This window comes from Rhipicephalus microplus, chromosome 6, assembly GCF_043290135.1.
Source record: "Rhipicephalus microplus isolate Deutch F79 chromosome 6, USDA_Rmic, whole genome shotgun sequence".
Classification (NCBI taxonomy): Eukaryota; Metazoa; Arthropoda; class Arachnida; order Ixodida; family Ixodidae; genus Rhipicephalus; species Rhipicephalus microplus.
In genome coordinates, this window is record NC_134705.1 from 93,288,703 (window position 1) to 93,315,154 (window position 26,452).

At 45.8% G+C, this 26,452-nt stretch overlaps 1 protein-coding gene across 2 annotated transcripts in view; it reads left to right on the plus strand.

The window, feature by feature from the left end:
• The window catches only part of LOC142764829 (uncharacterized), a 45,827-nt gene extending 43,113 nt beyond the window's left edge, over positions 1-2,714 (plus strand). Inside the window, exon 5 of one of the 2 annotated variants that reach the window (XM_075865362.1) lies at positions 2,381-2,714. In XM_075865362.1, coding sequence (XP_075721477.1) covers positions 2,381-2,523 — 143 coding nt within the window. In that variant the 3' untranslated portion in view covers positions 2,524-2,714. The remainder of the gene's footprint in view (positions 1-2,380) is intronic. The other variant, XM_075865361.1, reaches the window with a different exon arrangement.
• The last annotated feature ends 23,738 nt before the right edge of the window (positions 2,715-26,452 follow it).

Here is a 26,452-nt window from a genome sequence, read left to right on the forward strand (position 1 = left end):
TTTCTGCTGCCTTCTGTTCTATTACAATATTTCTCATATAGAAGCACCGCCATCTAGCGGACGTTCCAAGGACTAAACTATAGAGGTGACACACGCACACTTTCTTACGGCTTGCGCTTCGTGTCTACTTCCCACCTTTAACCACCTCAAGTTCATGGTATATACTAGTTCGCTGTATTCATGGCACTGCGGCCCAACGCTCACTAAACATTTCTAAAACCAAGGAGGTTACGCCCAGCGAGTAGAACGTAGCAACCCTTTCTTGTCAGATAGTGCTCAATGTACATACCAATGGCTGCTAAGGGGGAATGAGAGACAGGAGAATTCGGCTTTTAGTTAACGTGCACGCTGCGAATTTTTTATTGTTCAACAACGCACAGAAAAATCTCCCACCGGCACCACCTTGGAAGTCAAAATGCAAGACTGGTTACACACTACTACTACGACTACGAGGGACGAACAGGTGCCGCTATAAGGCCGCGTTTACACTGAGCATTCCGGCCGCCGAAAGTGCTCCGAATCCGGTTCGGCGGCGGCGAGATCCGCCGAAAGGGCCCTCTCCGCGCCTGTCGCTCTCGGACCGATTTTTGCGGCCTCTGCCGCCGATTCGGTCACCGCGGACCAATAAGAGCGCTAGTCAAGGAATTTTGAAAAATGGCGGCCAAGCCCTACTCACTTGTTATGCTGCAGTGCACGTAACTGAATGTTGAAACCAACGGGAGTTGAACCCACTCTGTGCCTACTTCGCCTCCGTATTTTGTGAAAGAGGTGACCGAGCTTGCTGTTGGCGTGACCGAGCTTGTTGCGGTCTTGCAGAGCAAAACGAACCCACCCACGCCGCTGGCGTCGGTGGTTTTTCTGCTCTTCGTGCATTACAAGACAGCCACTTGCCAGCAAAGTAAGCAGTACTGTCTTTTCTTGCTTCTTGCGTACGAGAATCGTCGAAGTATACACCACTGGATAGCGTAGTAGCGTTTGCGAGCCGCGACAACAACCGGGTGACAACGAATCCATCCCGCGTTCGCCCCGTAGTAGATGGCATATTCGGCGGCGCGGGGCGCGTCCAGTGCGGACGACGCTGTGTTTCGGCGGCAGGGGAATTTCGGTCGCTGTAGAAAGCGGATGTTTCAGTGTGAACTAGGCATTAGAAGCTTCGCCTCTAAAAACATCTTTTCCGATGGAAGCGGAAATGTTGTAGGCCCGTGTACTCAGATTTGGGTGCACGTTAAAAAACCCCAGGTGGTCAAAATTTCCGGAGCCCTCCACTACGGCGTATCTCATAATCGAATGGTGGTTTTGGGACGTTAAACCCTACAAATCAATCAATCTAAAAACATCCGATTGTATGCGTATACCTGCGTGCCTCGCTGAAAATTTGCTCTAAAGACAAGCGTTCTGCCGGCCGTACTACATGAGTCCTGGTTCAATCAGCGGTCAGCCGTGGTTCTGTTGTACCTCTTCCGTCCTACCGTTTCTGATAAATGTAGTGAAGGTCTATCTGAAAAGATTTCTTTTTTACCACATTATCACTGCTGACATGTGATACATGTCGTGTTAGTATCTCCACGGCATGTCAGCAACGTTTTCGTCGCGTGTGATACTACATGGTATGATAGTATAAGAAGAACTATTTGCGAGACACGAATGTATTTTATTCCGCGGTAGGGTCAATGTACAACTGGTGCGCCAAAATATATGCCTGCAGAAATAGACAGCACCATATCATCAGTGGAAGGCTTTTTTGTTCATAGCATTGCGTTTTGAATGCAGCTAAAAAAAACGCCAGAGTGTTTAAAATCATTTATTTATGCACTTTCTGGCGAAGGAACACAACCTCCAATACTGACGTACCAATGTCGGGCCTCAAAGATGCGCACTATTAGTTTTTTCTTTTTATCGACAATCTTCACAAATACGAACTAAGCCACCAGTTCAAGATGACTGGCATTGAGCAGGTGCCTAAACATTTACCGGGTGGCCGAATTCTGTGACAGACGGAGAGACAGACCGAATTTTCGGCATTCAAGTATCCCCGAAAAGACTACCGTCGTTAAAAACCAACTTCATATATGCGAAAATGAAGTGTATGACTGGACAATACATGATCATCTGCATTTTTCGCGTGTCTACCCATCTGCCCGTCCTTTACGCTGTTTACGTTGTCGTCGCTGATGGCAACGTAGACATTGTGGACCTTCGAACTTAGCTTCACTCACTCATCAATATTCACTTCATTGAGATGTGTGGATTTCTTTTACCTGTGACTCTGGTATAGCAGGGTAGATAATCATCCATTCTGAGTATTATTCTTTGACAATGCTATGCAGTTTTGACTGAACTAATTAAACATTCAATATCATGATGTACATTTTACTTTCAGCAAGTGAGTGGCATGAACTTCAGACGCGGAGACCTGATGATCCAATGACAGAAGATAACGACTGTCTACAGGCTTTTAATAATTTGTCTGAAAGGGCTCTTGTATCTAGAGACTACTACCCTGGATGCAAGTACAAAAATTAAAGTAGCAATGCAAGCTTGTTGGTACGCCATTTCTTGAATGGGACTGATATATCGCAAAGAAACCGGACCCGAGAAGGCAACAGACACACTCGCACAGTAGCACTGTGGCGTGCGTTTCTTTGTTGATTTCCCGGGGCTTGTTTTAATGCACTACCACTCTTATCAAAATAAAGACAATGCAGTAGATCGAACACGACAAATAAAATATTCTTGAAATGAACACTTTCATGCGATTTGCAGAAAAAAATTTTTACAGAATTTTTCCGACGGAGGAAAAAAACACCAGTTAGAAGCTTTAGGCATTTTTGGCTTTTTTAAAATTTTGTATACGTTTTTTTTTCTTTAACGTACCATCAGAAGTTTACGTGCACGTGGGTAGACACCAGTCTAATTTTCAGTCGTCGACTTGCATAGCTTCAGTCTACACAAACCTACTATCAACGGCTTGTTCGCCATCCTCTAATTCAATGAATCAACCGATGATCTAAACAAAACTGTTTTGTAGTGGGCATGTGCCATCTTGACCGCACAGACCCAAACAGCATACTTTCCGATGAATGGATGAATGGATGAACTTTACTACGTTGCGGGCCGCTCCCACGTCCGAAGAGAAAGACCAAGTCTCTCTGCTGCGTAGCGGGCCCGCTGGACAACCCACAGCCGTTGTTCAAGTCCGGAGCTTGCAATATCATTCTCTAATTCTCATTCGAATAAGTTTTATAATATTGTGGTGAGACTGTGGGCATGAGCACGCCGTCGCCGACGAATCGACGAAGAGGAAGCTGATTCACCGCACAAAATGCTGGCACCGAAACATCTTGAATGAAAAATGTTCAATTAAAACCATTCCAGAATGGAATTTGCGACCAAATATACACTCCAAAGTGAAAAGCTGCCTATTTATTTTCTTTTCGACAGCATCGAGGTAATAGTGTTCTTTCTCAGTTACTCTTGAACAGAGCGAGTATCGTATCCAGTGATGGCAATTTTATTGACTTTCAAGTAGGTCAGTGCGACATAAAGGAGCAGAAATACTCACCATCGCACCAAACTGGTCATTAGCCCATGTCGTACGAAATTTGAAGTCACTGTTATGCTTGGCGCAGGTTTCTCAACGTCTCTACTTCGAGGCAGACTTCATCGCAACGCTGTCACATTCCGACGCAGCGTCGGGAAGGACAGGGACAGTCGACAGCGAGAGACGCGCTTAGTGATAGATGCTGTACCAACGATGTTTTCGAACTGTCTACCTTACCTCCGCTCGAATCGCAATCGTCGAGAATCGCAATCGTCTCAAAACGACCTTGAGTAGAAGACCAGGTACTGAGCAAATCGATCAAATATTTTATATGCACAAAAAAAGCGAATAGGAAAGAAATACTGTGCGCTCTTTCGATTAACTAAGTGGCTTGCTTTTCAATGTCAGCTGTAATGATTTCTAGGCCATCAAGCCCAATAACTGCTGTGTGATTTTCTCAGCAACGAGGAGAATTCTTTAGCACATGTGTGGTTCTTCGTCACTCTGCATGCTGTTATCTCAGTTTCAGCAAATATGATCAAGCTAGCTTGTTTACCTTATGAAGGTACAGTTCCAGGCCCAGTACACGACATCCGGACGTTGTCCTCACTGTTCCAGCAACTGAAAAACCACATGACTGAATTGAAGTGGCACGGGCGTGAAAAACAGCGTCAGTGATGCAGCACATCAGCTCCCTAATGAATGAACTGTCCCAATGACATTGACACGACCGAAGAACGGAGTGCTTCGTTTCGTCTGGTAAATGAGAGAAAACTGCAGCAGACATCTTTCCACGAGGGTAAGTAGAGTAAATGCGACACAAAGTAGAGGGGTATCACGTGAATGTTGCGTAATTGGGTATGATTTGGGAATGCTCAATTGTTATTTCCTTTTTACTGTTCTTATATGTTGAATGAAGAAGCGTTGCCTTCAGAATCAAGCGAAAGCTAAGTAAAGAATCCCTTGACGGAGTTCAGAACTTGCGATCCAGTGTCTACATATACAGAGTGGCCAGTAAACAGTTGTCCAGCGCGAAAAGTAGTTTTTTTTTTTTTACAGAAGACGCTGCTTGCGCCGGCCTCGCGAGACGAGAGAGGGGGCGCTAGCGACAGTTTTTTCGGGTGTCTTCCTGGGCCAGCACTAGACGCGATCATGCGTCATGAGACGCGAGCATGCGCAGTGTTGGTGTGAACGTCGCCGCCTCGACGTCGAAGCAAGTGATCGCGCGACTAAGAAACGCTCCACATTTATTAGCCCTATAGCACTCGTGGCCCCCATTCGTCACTACAGTGCTGAAACGTTATTGTTGTCTAGCATCCTGCACTTCCTTTCTGCATGTGCATTTTTGTCCCTTTTACAGTTTGATGCATGTAACGTGTAAATACAGAAGTAAACATTTGAGATCCCGACTTGAAGCTAGACAAAACTATATTATCTATATTATACACAAGTGTGCTTGTTAAGGTCTCCAAATGCAGACCACGTAGGAAAAAAGAAAAAAGAAGCGACCAGCTTTCAATAAATGCCCTAGTGGATTTAGCGGGAACGAGAGGCGACGGCGACTGGGGTGCAGGTGGGCAACCCGCGTGACGTCGTGCTCTACCTAGATGGGCCTTGTTAACAATCTAGGGGGCGTTGCCTTACATCGGCATTCGGGCGCATTGTACCCTTGTGCTTCCTCAACAAGTTTGCTTTGAACTTACAGTGGTTAACGATAGCACGAAGGACCATTCGCTCGCTGCCACGGCCGCGTGTATAAAAAGAGAACAGTGCCCAGACACATTGAAGTAGGAATGATGACAGTTGGTCGCACTCGTCTTGCGTCTATTTGTGCGTTCGTTTCGTGCGTCTTTCTTTCTGCCTGAGCAGTGCTCTTCAAGTGTACAGCTGTGACAGTTGTTTGTCCGCTTGTCGTGTGTATGCGCATTTCATGCGTATTCTCTGTTTGAGGTGCACAGGAAGTTTCGACCTGCTTGGCATTTTTCGCGTAATATTGCTATTTGTTGCCACAGCATTCATCCTTTAGTCCTTGTGGTCAAACAATGCACCTTAGACGCTTCACTACCTCTGTGAAGACACGTGTCACTTTCGTGTTATATCAATTCCTAGATTGGGGTAATCAGCCACGTTATTTTTTAAATGTCAATCGTCAAGGTACGGAATAGAAACAAAACCGAGAGACAGTGTTCAATGCCTTGCATGTTTTTTTTTATTTAAATACCCTAAAGGCCCGAATGGGCATTACATAGGGGGGGATAGAGTGGGGTTATGATCACAAGTACAGTACAGAACATAAATGAAGGCAGAGATGGTATACATGTCTGCTGCATCGAGAAACTGAAAGTGCAATCCAGAAACAACGCCAAACAACAATAGATTACATTGAATGAAAAAAGGGGTTCACGCGAAATGCACTTTAAAAACAGTAAACAAGAACAAAAAAGCGCGATCAGTACACTCAACAATAGTGTGAAAAAAACATAGAAGAAGAAGAAAAACAAACTAAAGATTTATGCGTCATCAAAGAACTTCAAGAAAGGTTTTGAGTGCATGTTGAAAAGATGATGAATCGGACAGTTCTGCGATGTGAGCAGGTAACGCGTTCCATTCTGCGATTGCAAGGACTAAAGGAGAGTTTTTATATCTTTCTGTTTTAGCGAAAATTGGTTTAACTTTGAAAGTGTGGTCTACCCGGGCGGAGATATGAGGTGGTGGAATGATATGAAGCTGGGAAAACGGCGTGCTACTGTGGTACAGCGAATGAAAAAAAGATAGTCGAGCCAACTTTCGGCGCATGGCAAGCGAGGGAAGATGAAGTGAATTCTTTAAAGAAGATACGCTTTGGTAACGTGAGTACGAGGACGTGATGAACCGGGTTGCCTTGTTCTGGACAGATTCCAAAAGGTTAGTTAGGTTTGCACCCTGAGGATGCCATATGATTGAACCGTATTCTAGTGAGGGCCGGATAAGACAATTATATGCATGAAACCTGGTTTCCTTGGTGGCTAAATGTAGGCGCCTTTTGAGAAGGCCGAGTTTTTCAAGGGCTTTAGTAGATATGCATTCTATGTGGCACGTCCACTTTAAATTCGCCGTAAAGAACACACCTAAATATTTAAACGATTGAACTGAATCTATTGGAGTATCATTTATTTTGTAGTTAGCGGGAACTGTCTCGGGGGTAGGACTAAACATTATGTGTTTGGTTTTTTCTACATTTATTTCCATTTGCCAGCGGCTACACCATTCCTCTAGCCTAATAAGATCAGATTGTAAGATAATTGTATCGTCTGGATTAGATATTTCTCTATACACTACGCAATCATCCGCAAACAAGCGAATTGGTGATTTTAGGCTGCATGCTATGTCATTGATGTAAATCAGGAATAAAAGAGGACCTAACACTGACCCCTGAGGGACCCCAGATGAAACACGTGTTTGGTTAGAAATATGATTGTTTAACTTGACTGTCTGGAAACGATTGGTTAAAAATTCTTCTATCCATCGTGTGATGTTTTGGTCGAGTTGGAGTTGGCGAATTTTTTAGGAACAGACGTTTATGTGGCACGCGATCAAAGGCTTTCGAGAAATCAACAAAAATTGCATCAACAGGACGGGACACGTTTAGAAAAGAATGAAGGTCAGTTACCAATTCAAAGAGTTGTGTTTGGAAAGATAGATCTTTACGAAACCCATGTTGGCTGTTTAGGAGCAGTTTATTCAGATTAAGGTGGTTCATTATATGCGTGAATAATATGTGTTCGAGTAATTTACAACAGATTGATGTTAGTGAAATTGGCCTGTAGTTATTGGGAACTGTATTGTCACCAGACTTAAAAATTGGGGTCACATGCGCTGATTTCCAATCATCTGGTATAAATCCTGAATCAAGTGATTGTTGAAAAATCAAACAAAGAAAGTATGACGAAAAGGGACTTGTTAATTTTAGACGTTTCGCGCTAATTCCGTCTGGTCCGGGGCTAGTCTTGAGTGCCAAACGATCTATTGCGCAGGCTACGCCATGCGTAGTGATTACAATAGCGAAAAACGGGTGTTGAACGGTTAGTGACGGCAAATCAAGAGAGCTATCTAGTGGTCGCTCAGCAGTGAAAACTTGAGAGAAGTAGGTGTTCAGTTTTTGAGCACATGCTGCAACAGGCAAGGTCTTGCCATCTTCACTTGTGATGGGTGGGGCAGAGTTGTTGTTCTTTGGATTAATAACATTCCAAAATTTTTTAGGGTCTGTTTTTAAAAGGTTTGGGAGCGTGCAATTGTAAAATTCATTTTTGGCCTTGCGAATTGCATCCATGCAAGCGCTGGATGTACTCTTGTATTTAAGCCAGTCGTGGGGGTCGCTCGTTTTAGTGGCTTTCTGGTAGGCTCTTTTCTTTTTATTTAAGCTTCTTTTTACTTCTAGAGTAAACCAAGGGTCATTTACTCTTTCGCTTATTGATAGTTTAGGTACACACAATTCCTCCACTTCCTTTAGTTTATCGCGGAAAAAACACCAGTTATGCTGTACTGAACGATGTGCAAAGTTGTGTTCAAAGTCTTCAGAGAAGCTCTGCAACAAACCGTTTAGTTTTTCAGTGTTTGTTCAGGCTGTTTCGCACTAGCAGAATACTGACCTAGGAGTATAATAAAAATGGCACTACGCACAAGCACTCTACATTGAGAACATGGATTCGTATTCACACATAACAAATGGTCTGCTCTAAAGGATGCTGTACTGTTGAACTCAACAGATGTCACCAGCCGCTAACTTAGCAAATTCAGCTGTTTTTCAAAAGGCATGACACTGTACTACAAGGTCGGCAACCTGCGGCCCGCAGAGCAGTTCATTGCGGTAGACGTCTCGCCGTTCTCCTTGTTACTCTTCGTCTGAAGACTTTCATGACACTCATTACGTAAATTTGGCTTTTACGTATACCTCATCCTTGCATATTGCGACATTGTGACGTTCATATTGAAAATAAACGTAATTTATATAGTTATATTCCAGTTTCACATGTTTTCCTCAATTCTGTTTTTCTCAACATTCAGCGCAAAGCTGTTCTTTTGAAATACCTAAATATCAGTCATATATCAGGCCATGATAATACCATACTCTCATTTTACTGATGGACATGGAAGAAAACGAGAGAATTTCATACAAAAGGGATCCTTCAGGCTGATATTAGTGCAAGAAAAATCTATCGTTATTTGACCAGTCAAAAGTCAGTGGAAGTAAAATTTAGTGCCTTGCTTTTTTATTCATATATACTTGACTGAAAGTGGTTAGTGTGAAAGCCAGAATAATATGGGAACCTAAAACACACTATTTATTCACAGCTTTCAATCACGCACCTTAAGTGAGGATGTAAAGGAGAAAGTGCCGTAAATAGTGCTTTTTTAGCTACTTGTAGCCGAGGCACATGTGCAGCATACTCAAATATTTGCGTCACGTAAGGCTAGGTTCATCTATTATATTTTTTACAGCGCACGTAAAGTTAGGTTCCTCTATTATAATTTTCACAGCGCTGCTACAAGTGATGCTCTAATTTTATGGCATCCACGTGCGTGCAGAAAAGTCCTAGCGCCCTCTTAAGGAGCAGTGATGCAATGAATCTGTTATAAGCACTTTTATGACTCAACTGAACGAGAAAAAAAAAACTTTGTCCGTCTCCTATGCCCATCACCGCTATGAAGACATACATCTAAAGTTTTTTGCCAGCACTATATGGGTTGGAACTAAGCCCCCCACGCTGATGGTTCTTTTCAAAATTATTTACGGTGGCTGGCAACCTACATTTTAGAAGTGCGATGCACCCTAAGCAAATGGCTGCGTTGTTATGTTCACTTTTTTTCTATCCACAGAACACTAGCTCCTAAAAAAATTCTTGAAGTGTTTTTTTTGTAACTTTTTGTCATGCTGAAACAACGATTATTGTGGAACGCTTCCATGTTTAGGTCGCCTGAAATATACACAACCTGGGATTCTTTAACGTATGCCAATATATGAGCTACCTAAACAATTTCATGCCTGTTCTGTTTGTGCCACGGATTCTGACGTCACTCCATTTTGATAGCCGTGTTTCGCTCTACAGAAGTACCTGCTCTCGTCGCTCGACAGACATGGATTACCAAGCCCGAGGAACGTCTTCGTGGCGTGCTGGTGTGCTTGTTGGCGACTCGAGACAACCCTGTTTTTCTGTGTCCGTGAACTGCAGTGTGGATATGCGATGCGCTTTGTGCACTGGATAATCACAATTTGTACGGCTTTAAATCCAAACTATTTGGTAAAGCTGCGTAAGGAATGGTCACAGCAAATCAACTGAAGTTGCTAGTGTTCTGTTTTCGTAAGAAAATCGAAGAACAAAATGGGAGCATGTCATTCGTCGAGCTGATGTCAACATGTGTTTTGTTTACACCCACAACGTACATGTGCCCGTACTACATATTTTGAAGTCGTTTCAATGCCATCATCTCCACCATGTTTCGTTCTTGCTCTAACATAAAGGTCCTTCTGAGTTGATAGCGTAAACCCTGGAATTCATATAATAAACGCGCGTGGCAGTGCATTTTCAAAACAGGCATTTTTTTATCATCGATAAACCTTTTGCTTTTGGTCATTAGCACCACAGAAGTTTCGTATTACCTCCATTTTTTTCACTGAGAAAAAAGGAAGGGATGCTGTTGCATCGCTTAGTGCATCGGTTTTGTGTATAGTATTCTAGTGCCTGTGGCCAACCACTTTTTAAGTATTAGAAATTTGCGCGAGCCTGGCCAGCACCTTCGCCGAGTGTGTTTCCTTGATATTTAGATACTTGTCGATGCTTCCGGTAAGGTGCTTTCCTAAATGATTTTAAGGTGTGTGAGCTGTACCTCAAGCTAGAATATTTAAGAACCACAACCAAATATATCAATCCAAGGACCAGCAGCGCAGTAGAAGTGCTCACAGGGGCTACATTCTTTAATATAGACCAAATACTAACAGTTTTCCCAGGCCCTAAGTTACACGAGCGACTACGCACAGTGCGAGAGGGGCGAGAGCAAAAGAGGAAACGCCGCTCCTTGTGTCAGTCACAAGAAATGTTTTGAAACGAAAGATTTTGTTTTCTCTTGAAATGGTCATAACCCTGACATTGTGCTGAATAACATACTTCTGGCAGCAGCAAGCACTCTCCTCAATAACTATGTGTCGATGAAGGCAGGTAATAGAAGAGACAGGTGGGCTAGTTGGTAATTCATAATTGATCAGTGAACAGGGAGTGCGGGAGGATTGATTGATATGTGGGGTTTAACGTCCCCAAACCACCATATGATTATGAGAGACGCCGTAGTGGAGGGCTCCGGAAATTTCGACCACCTGGGGTTCTTTAACGTGCACCCAAATCTGAGCACACGAGCCTACAACATTCCCGCCTTCATCGGAAATGCAGCCGACGCAGCCGGGATTCGATCCCGCGACCCGCGGGTCAGCAGCCGAGTACCTTAGCCACTAGACCACCGCGGCGGGGCGGAGTGCGGGAGGAACACACACACGAAGACAAGAGAAGGCACACAGCCCGAGCGCTCATGAGTGAGCGTTGTTAGTGAGCGCCCGTGCTGTGTGGCTCCTCTTTGCTTCGTGTGTGTGTTGCTCTCACGCTCACAGCTCGCTGATCAATAATGAAGACAGGTGTTCGAAAGAGTACAAATATAACGGAAGAAACATAGCAAATGAATATTAACATTGAAGTGACATCTGCGAGAGGTACTGGGATCGTTACCCAGCACCTCCACCAGATGTCACGGGGTCGTGACGTGCCCGAAGACAGGAGTCTTTGCGTTGAAATTTAACTGTTTATTTAGGCGGACCCGTGCCAGGTAAACGGAAAGTCTGATTACAGTAGCAGTCTTGGACTGATAGCGTCGAACGGAGCGTCGGCTGTCGATCAACAACTGACAAGCGGCGAAGCGCGTCGGCATTTATACTCTTGCCGTCGAATGTTCTAGCGTTATCGCTGGCGGTGGCGTAGGTTCCAGAATAATCTGTACAGTTGGCAGAGTAGGCGTGATCTTATCGAAACGATCTACTCCAGCCCGGAAGCTTCTCGAAAACTGCAGGCGCGGTTTGCGCTGAGAATCATGTGTTTTGGGACGATAACAAAACTTGGCAAATGGAACGCGACAATATATAGGGAAAGTTTTTCTTCAAGTTCGGGACAGTGTGTGTGTGTGTTTGTTTGTGTGTGTGTGTGTGTGTGTGTGTGTGTGTGTGTGCATGTGCGCATGTGCGCATGTGTGCGTGCGTGCGTGCGTGTGTGTGTGTGTGTGTGTGTGAATAAAGAAAGCATGAATAAAATTTACCTGATTTATTTCATAACTTTGTTGGCAATCAAATATTGCTCGTCTAGATCAACCACACGTTTGACGGCGCACAATTTTTCTTTCTCATGGATGAAATGGCTCGCAGATAAATCTCCAAACGCTTGCAAGCGTAATACATTACTTAAACCAGCGTCTTTTTTGACGCAAAAGGAAAAGGCAGAATAACGCTGCAAGGCATATAGAACTGTTCCCGAACGCTCTCTTTTTTTACAAGAGACAATGATGGCAATGCATTCACACCTCCCGTACGTTTGCTAGCTCGGACAAAACGAGTGACGGCACGCCGGCAGTGAGCAGACGTGGAAATATTTTCCTAGGTGGCATTGACTTTGCATTCTCGCCACTATCGAAAGTTCGAATTCCGAAGCCTGAAGCGAACCCATGACCTAAATTAAAGGCACCGGAATATTGATGCCTATGGTTAATAATTCATTAATTTCTTATAATGAACGTCACAGCATCGGTAAATGACAAATACTGAAAGCCAAGGATCTTCCAATCATCGTCGATCTAAAGGCCCCAGGTGCCTGCTCAATTTCAAGCTATAAGGAAGTACCATGTTCTATCAATAGCACATACGCACATCGACAGCGACGTTCCGATGAACTCATGTAACATAAAAAAAGCTAGTGGCGACCTTTGATTGAAACTATATATTGTTTTCAGGGGATGTTCAGAGAAGTGTTAGCAGCAATGCGGTTGGGTCCACTGCATGAATATCGATGACATGCATAGATTCATTCCTTCCGCAATCTCACTTATTGTACTTTGCAATGTGCTACAGTGGTCAAATTGCGTTTTAGATTTAAAGAAGGTAAAGTATGAATATTTTATCTAGGTCCGCTAACATTATTTTGATTTCCTAGATGTGTATGCGATAAAGAACAATGAGAAATATACAGCAGAATTTACTACTTGTTGTAGAGATATTCTGCTACTAGAGATACATACGCGGCCTACAGCACCATTTACTAGCTGACTGATAGCCAGCATTCCATAATGTGATTACTCAGATATAGGTATGACCGCTGTTATTCAGCCCTGTCGTTTTCCAGCTGGTGGCATTAGCAGAGATTCGTAATCTGCGTTGGTATGCCGTCTTACCTCAAAAAGGTAAGTGACTTGCAATTTTTATAAACCATCGAACGTTCATCCAAGTCTGGTCAGCGATGCTAATGAAAGGGTTGCCACGGTGCACTAAATGCTTTTATTAAGGGCTTCGCGTTTCTTCATGAAAGTGCGATGGTGTATCAGTTCTTCCATATTGGAGAAGACAGTACATACTTTGTGAGAGTTGAGCTTTTCAGACGTGGGAAACATTTCTTCACACATCCAGTTTATTTGAAGAAAAAACGTTTTTCCCCAGGTAAAAAAATTGAGGGCTCCCTCCACACATACAATCACATACAGGATGTTTCTTAATTTGGCGAGTCGCACTACTAGGTTAATATTATTTAGGGTTTATTGCCTTATAACCTTTTTCTAACAATGAGGAAGCCGATGTGGAAGGCTCCCGAACTGACTGTTCATGCCTGGTGTTGAGCATCGCACAATATATTTATATATATATATATATATATATATATATATATATATATATATATATATATATATATATATATATATATATATATATATATATTTAATGAATTAAGGGAAAGAAGTGTATACCTATGGGCTCATTTTTCCGTGTTTTAACACAATATTAATGAGATCTAACAGACATTAATGCCAAGGAATGTACAGGGGAAGTTATTTAGAACCAATGGAATGTAAATAAGACGAAAGAAAAGTCGATGAAAAAAGAACCAGCCGTGAGCAGGAATAGAACCTACGACCTTCGAATAACGCGTTCGATGTTCTAACCACTGAGATACCACAGTGGCCTTCCCTCCATCCACTTTTTTGGGTTTATATGTGAATTTAGAAGTAGGAGGGACAGTCAGCGCCATCTATAAGCCAAGCAACGAGTGTGAAAACACTCTTTTATGCGCATGTTTGGCGTCACGTAGCACGTGAACTTATTATGAGCGGGCAGCTGATTAATAGTCCCTCGTTTACAACCTAATGGCACCAAGTCTGCCAGTACGAGACCCTCGTTTTTTTAATGAAATAAAGGAAAGAAGTGTATACCTAAGGGCTCGTATTTCTGTGTTTTAACACAATATTAATGAGATCTAACAGACAGTAATGCCAAGGAATGTACAGGGGAAGTTATTTAGAACCTATGGAATGTGAATGAGAAGAAAGAAAAGTGGATGAAAAAGTAACCAGCCGTGAGCAGGAATCGAACCTACGACCTTCAAATAACGCTTTCGATGCTCTAACTACTGAGCTACCACAGCTTTTTTTTCCTTATTGCCTGTCTTTGGCTCACGTAAACAATACACATATTAACAGATAATTACACAACAAAATACAAAACAATGTAAAAACCGTGGCTCAAATGTTGTGGCCACGCATCTGTTGAAATGTTTTTATCGTCGATAGTAATTCGACGCGCGGCAACCACTCTGGGGTGAATTCCTGAAACTTTTGTTCATCCACAAAATTTCTTATATATTCTTTGAAGTACTGGGTAGGCGCTCGTGCATCTACATCAAAGTGCATGGCTGCCATCCTGGATTTCCAAATTCTATGAAGAGCCATAAGCATTATCATATCATATGGGGTACCGTCGTCACTTTGTATTTGCAAATAGCGGATGCCATGTGTATCAAGGAGAAAATCTTTTTTGATCGTGCGCTGGAGCATGTCCCAAAGAAAGACAGCATCCCAGCAGTCAAGGAATACATGCTCAATTGTCTCCTCCTTTCTGCATATTATGCAATGCGTGCCCCAAGAAACGTAAAATCCCTTTGCAGCCATCCAGGTTTTGACGGTCAGCGTACCGGTATGTAATTTAAAAAAGAAATTCTTAGCACCTGGCGGTATTTTTATCGCCTTGACGCTCTTTAGTACAGTGTGGCCATGACATACATTGTAAAGGGACCGATAAAAAGGCACTGCTAAAAACACATCACATAGGTCCTTGTACAGCTTTTTACGTCGGACTTGACTCATGTATTCAAGTGAAAACCGCACTGACAGAAAGCTACAAGAAAGCACAACCTCGCGGAGAAAGCCATAAACGCCACCAGGTACGCTGCAGGTTGATACAACCATGTTAGGCAAGTGTTGCCCCAGGCGAAGTTGACAGACAGTGCGAAGGAATGGGTTGTCGACGTCTCTAAAGAAACAAAATCGATTCACTACCTGTCTGAAAAACAAATCCGGCAAGCCCAGTCCTCCATTTCGCATTCGAAGGAATAAATTGGTCCGACTCGATCTTTCCCAAGACGATTCCCACGCAAGGACAGCGAACACACGGTGAAATTTTTGGATGTTTACCCTTGAACAATGTAAGACTTGTAAGATATACCAAATTTTACTCACTAAGAATATGTTGCAAATTGTGGCTTTAGAAAACATAGACCAATTCCAGCCATTCCACCTGTTCACTCTTTCCCGCAGGTTATCCACTTGGCTCCTCCAGTAGGAATCGCGGTCTTTGTAGTATTCGAGGGGGGCACCCAAGTATTTCACTGGTGTCCTAACAAACCTTATGCTGGCAAAACTGTCTGGGGTTTCTGCCCAGTCACCGTGCCAAAAGCCAAGGCATTTTCCCCAGTTTACAGCGCTGCCACTTGCAGCACAGAAGTTAGTAACGCATTTGACAGCATCTGCAATGCTGTCAGAGTCCGCGCAAAAAATGGCAATGTCGTCCGCATAAGCCAACAGCCGGACTTCAACCTCGTGCAGCTTAAACCCACGGACACAGTCATTCTCTATGACACTCACAAACAAAAGGACTCTATGTACAAATAAAACAATAGTGGTGAGAGAGGACAACCCTGACGGACCGAACGCTTGACTGGGATGCGCTTCCCCACCACCTTGTTAACGATTAGCCACGTTGAGCAGTCTCGGTACGCCATGGCAACCCCCTCTTTGATTATTTTCCCTAAATTCACATAATCTAGAATGAACAGCAGAATTTCATGAGGCACCCTGTCGAAAGCCTTCTCGAGGTGGATTTGCAGCATTGCCACTCGCGCACCAATAGCGTCGCAACATTCGAGGATGCTCCGTGCCGCGTGTATATTAGTGAGGATAGTTCGACCTTTAATGCCGCACGTCTGATGTGGCCCCACGAGCTCCGTGATGACTGTTTGCAATCTTTTAGCTAGCATTTTCATGAATATCTTGTAATCTCCATTAGTGAGGCAGATTGGGCGGCAATAAGTTACTCTGCGCAGTGCAACGGGGTCTTCCGATTTTGGTATAAGAACAGTGTGAGATGATGAAAAGGACGGGGGCAATATTTTCAGCTCGAATGCCTCGTTATAAACGTCGGCTAAGACTGGTGTTATTTCTAACTTGAAACACTTATAAAAGGCGGAAGTCAGACCATCAGGGCCAGGCGATTTCCCCGGATGCATATTTTCAATATCACTGTTAACTTCCTCTTCCGAGATGGATTCCTCCAATATTTCTTTTGCATTATTGTCAAGCTTTGGCATCAGCGGTAAAAAATCTTTTTTAAAACGATCGACATCAACTGAGCTGGCGGCGAATAAACCATTAAAGTGCTCAAAGAAAGCACGTTCGATAACATCTGCGACATCGCTGACTTCACCATCTTGTTCGATTTCTGTTATCTGATTACGTCGCGCATGCCAATTTTCTGAGCCCAACGCCCTTTTTGACGGTGCTTCTGCCGTTATCAGTCGCTCGGCTCTTGCCCGAACCATAGCACCGCGGTATCTTTCGACATCGAACTGCTCCATTTCTCATTTCAATGCGCGAATATCTTCAATAAACATGCCGGGCATTCTACAATCTTCGAGGAGCAATTTTTCCAGGTTTCTGCGCATGTGCTTATCTTCTGCTCCTGTTTCTCTGCTTATAGCGCTCGAGTGCTCCAACGACCTGCTTGAAGTTCTCCCATTTTTCTTTAACGTCTATTTACTACGAACTTTCATTTCTTCAACTTCCGTCATCACTGCCGCCATAAATTTTTCATCACTCAGCAGATTCTAATTCAATTTCCATAGTTGCCACTCGAAGGCCCTTTTTGTTTCTTTCGTGCTAGCTACTACAAAGCTAACCAAGCAGTGGTCACTAAATGAAACGGCGTTAACACGGTATGCCTTGCAAAGCGGTACCAATTCAACACTCACGTACGCCCTATCTAGCCGGGCGTGGCTGGCTGCTTAATGTGGGTGTACTGCATAGTCCGGCCACCACCGAGACATTCAGCCACATACTCCAAACCATGTTCTCTTACTGTATCGCTTAAGACGGCGGTACTTGCATCCCTGTAATGCCTTTCGCTAGTTTTGTCTTTGGCTGAAAGGACGCAATTGAAATCGCCAATAATGATAAGCAGCTTATTACATTTGGTATACTGCTTTAGTTGTTCGAAAAATATGCGTCTTTCGACAGAGACAGTCTGTGCGTACAAGCTTATTACGCGCCATTTCAAACCCGAAAACAAAAGATCACAAACAATGAGCCGACCAGACGGACATGACGTTAAGGCTTCTATTTTAGCACCCAGACTCTTTCTGACGAACAACACGCAGCCGGAAGAAGTCCCTATGGCATGGCTAACTACAGCAAAATACCGCGGCAAGAATTGGCGCACCATGCCCCTAGTTTCATCGTCGCCATGAACTTTAGTCTCTTGGACTGCCAGTATGTCAAGGTCGAGGTCACTTACTAGTCGATAAAGCTGACATTGTTTTCTCCGTGAGGCCAGGCCACGCACATGTAAAGTTGCCACACGGATTGAATTTTCTATTTGCACCATTGTAAGGCTACGAAAAACCCAGGGGCATGTCGCTTACCTTACAACTGCAATTCCCTCCTGAACGCCTTGTCCCAGTACAGTCCTTAAGGTGGCGAAGGCGGCGTTTCCGCCGTCTTGCACTCCGAAGAAATGTTTGGCCGTGGCCGAATGAGAGGCCGCCGAGCGGGAGTCGTTTTGGCGGGTGGTTCGTCCGGCGTGGCAGCATTGGTGCCCTTCTCTTTTTTCCCTTCGTCATGGGGACGCTTCCCCGTCACAGTGCCACTGTCGCTTTCAATCCCAGTCATCCGTTCTACCTCGGAGGGGGTCTCGTCTGCTAAGCCAAGAAACGTGTCGCCGGTGCTGCTTGCATCCACCTTTTCACTGCTTTCTCCTACGCCTTCGTATGGAAGCCCGGCGTCGGGCTTACCTGGTGCTTCACACACGCCCTCTTCTTGACAGCATGACGACTCATCTTCCACAGCAGAGTTTGGGTTAACTCCTGCTGTTTCTTCCGAGTCTGCTTCGTCCATGAGGTGCTCCAGTGCGTCACTTTCCTGTGCTGGCCCGGTCACACTGGCATATGTCTTCGCGCAGTCATCGTCTTCGTGGCCGAAGCGGTGACAACGACTGCAGCGGGGTACTCGGCAGTCGCGACGTATGTGACCGGTACTCTTGCACCGTAGGCACAACGGTGCACGGCCCGGAACGACAACGAGAGTCAACTCTTCGGCAATCTTGAGCTGGTGCAGAATGTCATCCACCTTGACGTCGGAGTGCAGCTTTAGTCCCACAGACCGCGTCGTTGAGCCCTTTTCAGTGATGCCCGGTGCTCGCCACTTCTCCCGCTTCACTTCGAATACTTCCCCATAGGGAGTCAAGGCAACACGCACGTCTTCATCGCTCACGCCGTGCAGCAACCAGTGAAGCTTCAAGCGAACCTCGCGGTTATTTGGGTCAATGAGCAAACAGGGGCGATCGTTTACCTTCACATCGACAGCGGAGAGCAACTTCCGAGCAGCCTCAGCACTCGTCAGTGTCACAGCCCATACGTGGTTCATTTGATACGCACCCAACGCCAAAACATCGTCGAGCGCACCAAGCTTGGCCAAAGTATCCCGGTAATCTTCGACGCGGTAAGGCCGGGCTCTCGGATCACCATGCATGAAACGGTATTCGCAGCGATACGTCCGGAAGGCAGATTAGGCAGAATCACCTGATAATCGTCGACGCTAGGTGCAAAAACCCTGTTACCGCGGCCCGTTCGGGCTGCTGAAACCGCTTTGCCGGAGCCGAACATTCCGCGACCGCATCGCTCGAAAGCCCGAAGTGGAATCTGAGCTACCACAGCGGCCTTCCCTCCATCCACTTTTTTGGCTTATATGTGAATTTAGAAGTAGGAGTGACAGTCAGCGCCATCTATAAGCCAAGCGACGAGTGTGAAAACACTCTTTTATGCGCAGGTTTGGCGTCACGTAGCACGTGAACTTATTATGAGCGGGCAGCTGAATAAAAGTCCCTCGTATACAACCTAATGACACCAAGTCTGCCATTACGAGACGCTCGTTTTTTTTAATGAAATAAGGGAAAGAAGTGTATACCTAAGGGCCCGTTTTTCCGTGTTTTAACACAATATTAATGGGATCTAACAGACAGTAATGCCAAGGAATGTACAGGGGAAGTTATTTAGAACCAATGGAATGTAAATTATAAGGAAGAAAAGTGGATGAAAAAATAACCAGCCGTGAGCAGGAATCGAACCTACGACCTTCGAATAACGCGTTCGATGCTCTAACCACTGAGCTACCACAGCGGCCTTCCTTCCATCCACTTTTTTGGGTTTATATGTGAATTTAGAAGTAGGAGTGACAGTCAGCGCCATCTATAAGCCAAGCGACGAGTGTGAAAACACTCTTTTATGGGCATGTTTGGCGTCACGTAGCACGTGAACTTATTATGAGCGGGCAGCTGAATAATAGTCCCTTGTATACAACCTAATGACACCAAGTCTGCCAGTACGAGACCCTCGTTTTTTTAATGAAATAAGGGAAAGAAGGGTATACCTAAGGGCTCGTTTTTCCATGTTTTAACACAATATTAATGAGATCTAACAGACAATAATGCCAAGGAATGTACAGGGGAAGGTATTTAGAACCAGTGGAATGTAAATATTTAAAAAAAGGTAATGAAAAAACAACCAGCCGTGAGCAGGAATCGAACCTACGACCTTCGAATAACGCGTTCGATGCTCTAACCACTCAGTTACCACAGCGGCCTTCCCTCCACACACTTTTTTGGGTTTATATGTGAGTTTAGAAGTAGGAGTGACAGTCAGCGCCATCTATAAGCCAAGCGACGAGTGTGAAAACTAGTCAGCAACTGGTCAGCAACTTTATTGTAAAACCTCGTGTGGGTCAAACTACTATGCAGTGTGCGCCCGTCTTGCCCACATAGCTTTCGGAGTGGTAGTCGTGTGTAACGTTAGTGATAATGACAGTTCTAGCTTTCCACAAATCTTTGCATGATGAGCGAACCACACACTCACGGTGATGTATTCGCGATGTTGCGAAGAATTCTTTTTACACCACTGCAAGACCTCGATTCCTGCTCACGGCTGGTTATTTTTTCATCCACTTTTCTTTCTTCTTAGTTACATTCCATTGGTTCTAAATAACTTCCCCTGTACATTCCTTTGCATTACTGTCTGTTAGATCTCATATATATATATATATATATATATATATATATATATATATATATATATATATATATATATATATAATGTGAAGTGATGTCTATATTATGCCTTAAAAAGACGGGGTTCTCGTCGAAATGTCGGCTGAATAAACAGTTGTGTGAAAGCGCGTCTGCTATATATATATATATATATATATATATATATATATATATATATATATATATATATATTGAAACGGGTTGTTGAACAAGCAGGAGTTGACACGGCGAAGGAGAGCTTTATTTAGCGCAAGGGCTAACTGAACGCAGCAAGCCTGCGATCACAGCAAGTCTTCTTCCTTTTCTATACTCGAGCTCCATGCCCACTACCCTCGTTACAATCACCCCTGGCCGATGAGGGAGCCATCCTGGCGACCTAAGGACAGGTGTACACAGAAGGGTCATGGTATGGCTTGAGCCGAGAGATGTGTACGATTTCTTTTCCCCGACGGCGCTTGTCCGGAGATGCATCCAGCGGCTCGACAAGGTAGTTGACAGGGGATGTTTGGCGTAGAACTCGATAAGGGCCATGGTACCTGGACGAAAGCTTGTGGGAGAGTCCTGGAGGAGTAGAAGGAATCCATAACCACACCAGTGAGTTCGGAGCAAAGCTCATATGCGTGGTTGACGCGTCGTGGCGATGTTTTTGGCGCGTCTGGTCATGTGACGTGAACGCACGAGCAAGCTTCCGACATTCTTCAGCGTGTGCTGCTGCTCGAGAAACGGTAGTCATCTCTGAAGGGTCCGGTCGATAAGGAAGAATGGTATCCATTGTTGATGATGGCTCGCGTCCATAAAGAAGGAAGAAAGGCGAAAATCCAGTGGTGCTTTGCGTTGCAGTGTTGTCAGCATATGTAACAAAAGGGAGTATGCTATCCCAATTTGACTGGTCGGATGAAGCGTACTTGGCCAGCATATCCCCAAGTGTACAATTAAAACGCTCTGTCATCCCATTAGTTTGCGAGTGATAGGCTGTGTTAGTGCGGTGTATGATGCGACACTCGCTCAACAACGCTTTGATGGCATCGGAGAGAAAAACGCGGCCGCGGTCGCTTAGTAACTCCCGAGGTGCTCCATGCCTTAAAACCAGGTTTTGCAGTATAAAACACGCAACGTATTTTGCGGTAGCAGAAGGTAACGCAGCTGTTTCAGCGTACCGCGTTAGGTGGTCGATAGCGACAATGACCCAGCGGTTGCTACTCGAAGTATAGGGAAGCGGACCGTAAAGGTCGATTCCGACACGATCGAAAGCTCGTGCTGGACATGGCAACGGCTGCAAGGGACCTGTGGCATGTTGAGTGGGCATTTTGCGTCGCTGGCACGTAAGGCAAGACCTTACGTAACGGCGAACGAAACGGTACATACCGCGCCAGCAGTACCGCAGCTGCCAGCGGGTGTATGTTTTTAACACACCAGCGTGGCCACATTGCGGGTCATCGTGGAACGTGGCACAGATGTCAGAGCGCAGATGTCGGGGGATGACGAGCAACCAGTTACGGCCGATCGAGCTGTAGTTTCGGCGGTAAAGCAGGTTATCCCGAATAGCGAAGTGTCCTGCTTGACGGCGAAGCGTCCTGGAAACTGGAGCGGGCGTCCGGTTTGAGAGAAAGTCCAAAAGAGAAGAAATCCAAGCATCTTTGCGTTGCTCGGAAGGCATGTCCGAAATGCTGATGGCCAAGGCAGCACTAGTGGAGATAGGCGAGCCGACAGGCTGTGAAGCCAATGGCGAACGTGACAGGGCATCGGCGTCGGAATGCTTCCGGCCAGAACGGTAGATAACACAGATATCGAACTCCTGTAACCGCAATGCCCAACGAGCGAGCCGACCATTAGGATCTTTTAGTGAAGATAACCAGCAAAGCGCATGGTGGTCTGTTACAATATCAAACGGACGTCCATATAGATAAGGCCGAAATTTTCCGATTGCCCAAACAATGGCGAGGCACTCCTTTTCAGTTACACTGTAATTCTTCTCGGCTTTACTGAGGGTGCGGCTGGCATAGGCAACGACGTACTCGTCAAAGCCCTCCTTGCGTTGGGCCAGTATGGCCCCTAGCCCGACACCACTAGCGTCCGTATGAAGCTCCGTTGGAGCAGACGGATCGAAATGTCGGAGTATGGAAGGCGTGGTGAGGAGCCGTCGGAGTTCCTGAAATGCATCATCACACGCCTGCGACCACGCTGACAAATCAGAACTTCCGGCAAGAAGATTGGTCAAGGGGGCGATAATGGAGGCGAAATTGCGGACGTAGCGCCGGAAGCAAGAACATGGGCCGATGAAGCTTCGAAGCTCTTTGATGGTGGTTGGCTTTGGGAACGCCGCGACTGCATTAAGTTTCGTAGGGTCCGGGAGAATGCCGTCCTTAGAAACCACATGGCCGAGAATTACAAGCTTGCGAGCGCCGAAGTGGCATTTCTTCAAGTTAAGTTGAAGTCTCGCCGTGGAAAGGCACGTAAGAACTTGCTCGAGGCGGCTGAGGTGGGTCGCAAAGTCACTTGAAAATACCACAATGTCATCCAAATAACAGAGGCACGTTTTCCATTTCAGACCTCGCAAGACGGTATCCATCATCCTTTCGAAAGTGGCAGGCGCATTGCAGAGGCCAAAGGGCATAACGGTGAATTCATATAGTCCATCCGGTGTTACAAAGGCTGTCTTCGGGTGGTCATCCTCTGCCATGGGCACCTGCCAGTAGCCGGAGCGTAAATATAACGAAGAAAAGAACTCTGCTCCTTGTAGGCAGTCCAAAGCATCATCGATGCGCGGCAGAGGGTATACGTCTTTGCGCGTTATCTTGTTGAGTCGGCGGTAGTCAACACAGAACCGGATGGATCCGTCTTTTTTCTTGACGAGAACAACCGGTGAAGCCCAGGGGCTGTTGGAGGGCTCGATGATGCCACGTTTAAACATGTCGTCCACTTGTTCGTCGATGACACGGCGTTCAGCAGATGACACACGGTACGGACGCTGCCTTAGCGGGGCTTGTTGACCGGTGTCGATACGGTGAACGACCGCAGAGGTTCGGCTTAAGCCTGACTGGTCACGATCGAATGATGAACGAAAGTGGAGAAGAAGATTTATAATCTCTTCACGCTGAGTTGGTGCGAGCTCAGAGTCGATGGCATCCGAGAATACGTCCAGAGCATCATTAGGCGCGTTGGTAGGAGTGACAGCACAAATTGGGAGCGAAACCGTTGAATCGGGTATAGTAGCCGGAAGAATGCACTCGCAAGGTTCGTAGCTTCCCAGGCATTCTCCACGTAGTAGGGATGACGGGCTGTCCGAGGGATTGCACACATAAATGGCAGCGTGACCCTTGCGAAAAATGACGACGGCAAACGGAAGCATGATATTTCGACGGCACGCAGATGGGACCGATGGCATAAACAACACAGGCGATTTCGGAGGGGAGGCACACGACACCGAGACAACAACAGCTGAGAAAGGCGCAATGTCAACGTCAGAAGCAGCAAACACTCTACACGAAGCACCATCGTTGGGGTCATAGCACGGCACAGATAATGCGAGTTCAGAACGAGCACATTCGACCAAAGCAGAATTTGACGAAAGAAAGTCCCACCCAAGGATAACGTCATGCGAAGAACTGAATAAAACTACAAATGTGACGACGTACATCGCACCTTGAATGACGACTCGTGCAGTGCACAAAGCTGAAGGCTGAATATGATGGGACGTAGCTGTCTGCAAAGATAGGTCGGTAAGTTGTGTGGTCACTTTCTTCAAGTTTCGGCACAGTTTCTCGCTAATTACAGATACGGCAGCTCCAGTGTCAACAAGTCCGTGCACCTTAATTCCATCAATATAGAGTTCGATTTCGTTCGGGGGACAGCAGTTAGGTCTTGAAATTTTCGCTGCCAACGCAGTTCTTGCCTCCGGAACTGCGCCCGTCAGTTTTCCCCTCGCGGTGGGCTGTTGCGACGTAACATCGGAGAAATAGATCGACGACGAGGAGAAGGTGAACGACTTGAGCCGGATGGTCGGCGACTGAGACGTACGTCTAGAGGTGGATCGGCAGGAACGGGATATCGCGGCTGAGTGGGCATGGTGGGCATGTAATGTGAGGCCCCTGCAATGTCGTGAGAAGGGAAGCTGCGACGACGGCAGTGACGAGCTACGTGGCCTGGGATGCCACATGAAAAACAGATCGGCCGATTATCCGGAGTGCGCCATTGGCTGACGATAGGGGCACTGCTCGCTGAATAAGGTACCGTAAATTGTCGTGCAGGCGGCAGCGTCATATAAACGTTCTGACCTGTTTCATATACAGCCGAAGACGGGACGGTCAGCGAGCGGAAAGGTGGCGTCGACGAATAAACGTGGCGAGTAGCTTCGTAGATGGCCGGAGACGCTGGCGCACGTGGCCGAGCAACTGCGGCTGCATACGTTAGTGGTGCGGTAACAGTTGGTGGAGCCTGAGCTGGCGGCAATGCTTCGGCAACTTGCGATTGAATGACCTGGCGATGCGAAGGCGACAAGGGTGCCATCGGCTCGGTAGTTCTTGTGAATATAGATAGCTGCCGGGCGACCTCCTCGCGTATGAATTGCTTTATGACTGGCATCAACGCAGAGTGGTCGGCGGTGTCATGGCGATAGTCGAGGGATGAGATGTCCGCGGTGTCTTTAGCAGCGCAACGTGTAGAAGCGCGCTGCCTACGCAGCTCATCATAGCTTTGGCAGAGCTGAATCACCTCGGCGACCGTCTGGGGACTCTTCGCAGCCAGCATTTGGAATGCACCGTCGTCGATTCCTTTCATGATGTTCTTGATCTTGCCTGCCTCGTCCAGAGTCGAATCGACGAGCTTGCAGAGAAATAGCGCATCTTCGATGTAGCTCGTGAAAGTTTCATCTGCTCTCTGTACTCTGCCCCGCAAGCGCTGTTCAGCACGAAGGCGGCGGACAGCAGGACGGCCAAAGACTTCCGCGAGGGTTTTCGCCAATTCCGAACAGGTACTTAAATCACTTTGATGATTTCTGTACCATAGTTTTGCCACGTCGGTCAGGTAAAAACTCACATTTGTGAGCTTATCGGCTGCGTTCCACTTATTGACGGCGCTCACCAGTTCATACTCGGCAATCCAGTTGTCCACATCTTGGTCCTCTGTGCCACCAAATATGGGGGGGTCGCGCTGCCGGAGAGCGTCAGCACAGAAGACAGGCACAGGTGCGAGATCTGAAGTAGCAGCATGAGATGGCCCCGGATTAGTCATTGTAGGAGGTCGTTGGAGTGTGCGGCTGCGAAGTTCCAGAGTGAGGACCAGATGTACCCAGCACTTCCACCACTTGAAACGGGTTGTTGAACAAGCAGGAGTTGACTCGGCGAAGGAGAGCTTTATTTAGCGCAAGGGCTAACTGAACGCAAGCCTGCGATCACAGCAAGTCTTCTTCCTTTTCTATACTCGAGCTCCATGCCCACTACGCTCGTTACAATATATATATATATATATATATATATATATATATATATATATATATATATATATATATATATATATATATATATATATATATATATATATATATATGCAACGGACGCACGGATGGAGGCACGGACGGACGCTTGGACAGACAAACGCACGGACGCTTTGCCCAACTTATCATCATTCACTTCGTGGACTTGCTGTATTTTTTTTATATCACCGGCACTTACAAGGTGTGCAGGGTGTCTTTGCAGGCGCCACACAGGGCATAGCGATATGGTGGCAGGTGAGAAGTTCGAGGAGAAGAAAAGCTGGTTAGTTGCAACAAGTCTGGAGAATTCTGCCTTCGGCCTTTCTAGTTGCAGCCTAGGCAGGTGGTGGTCAGGTCGTCTGGATATATGGTGAATATGCGCCCGGAGTGTGTCGACAGCTATATATGTGTTAACCGCGGGTGGCTTTCGGCAATGGAAATTTGTTTGACCATGTTAGCATACTTAGGTAACCCCGAGAATTACCGAAGAAGTTGAGCTTCAATGCTTTGCAGAAACCTGTTG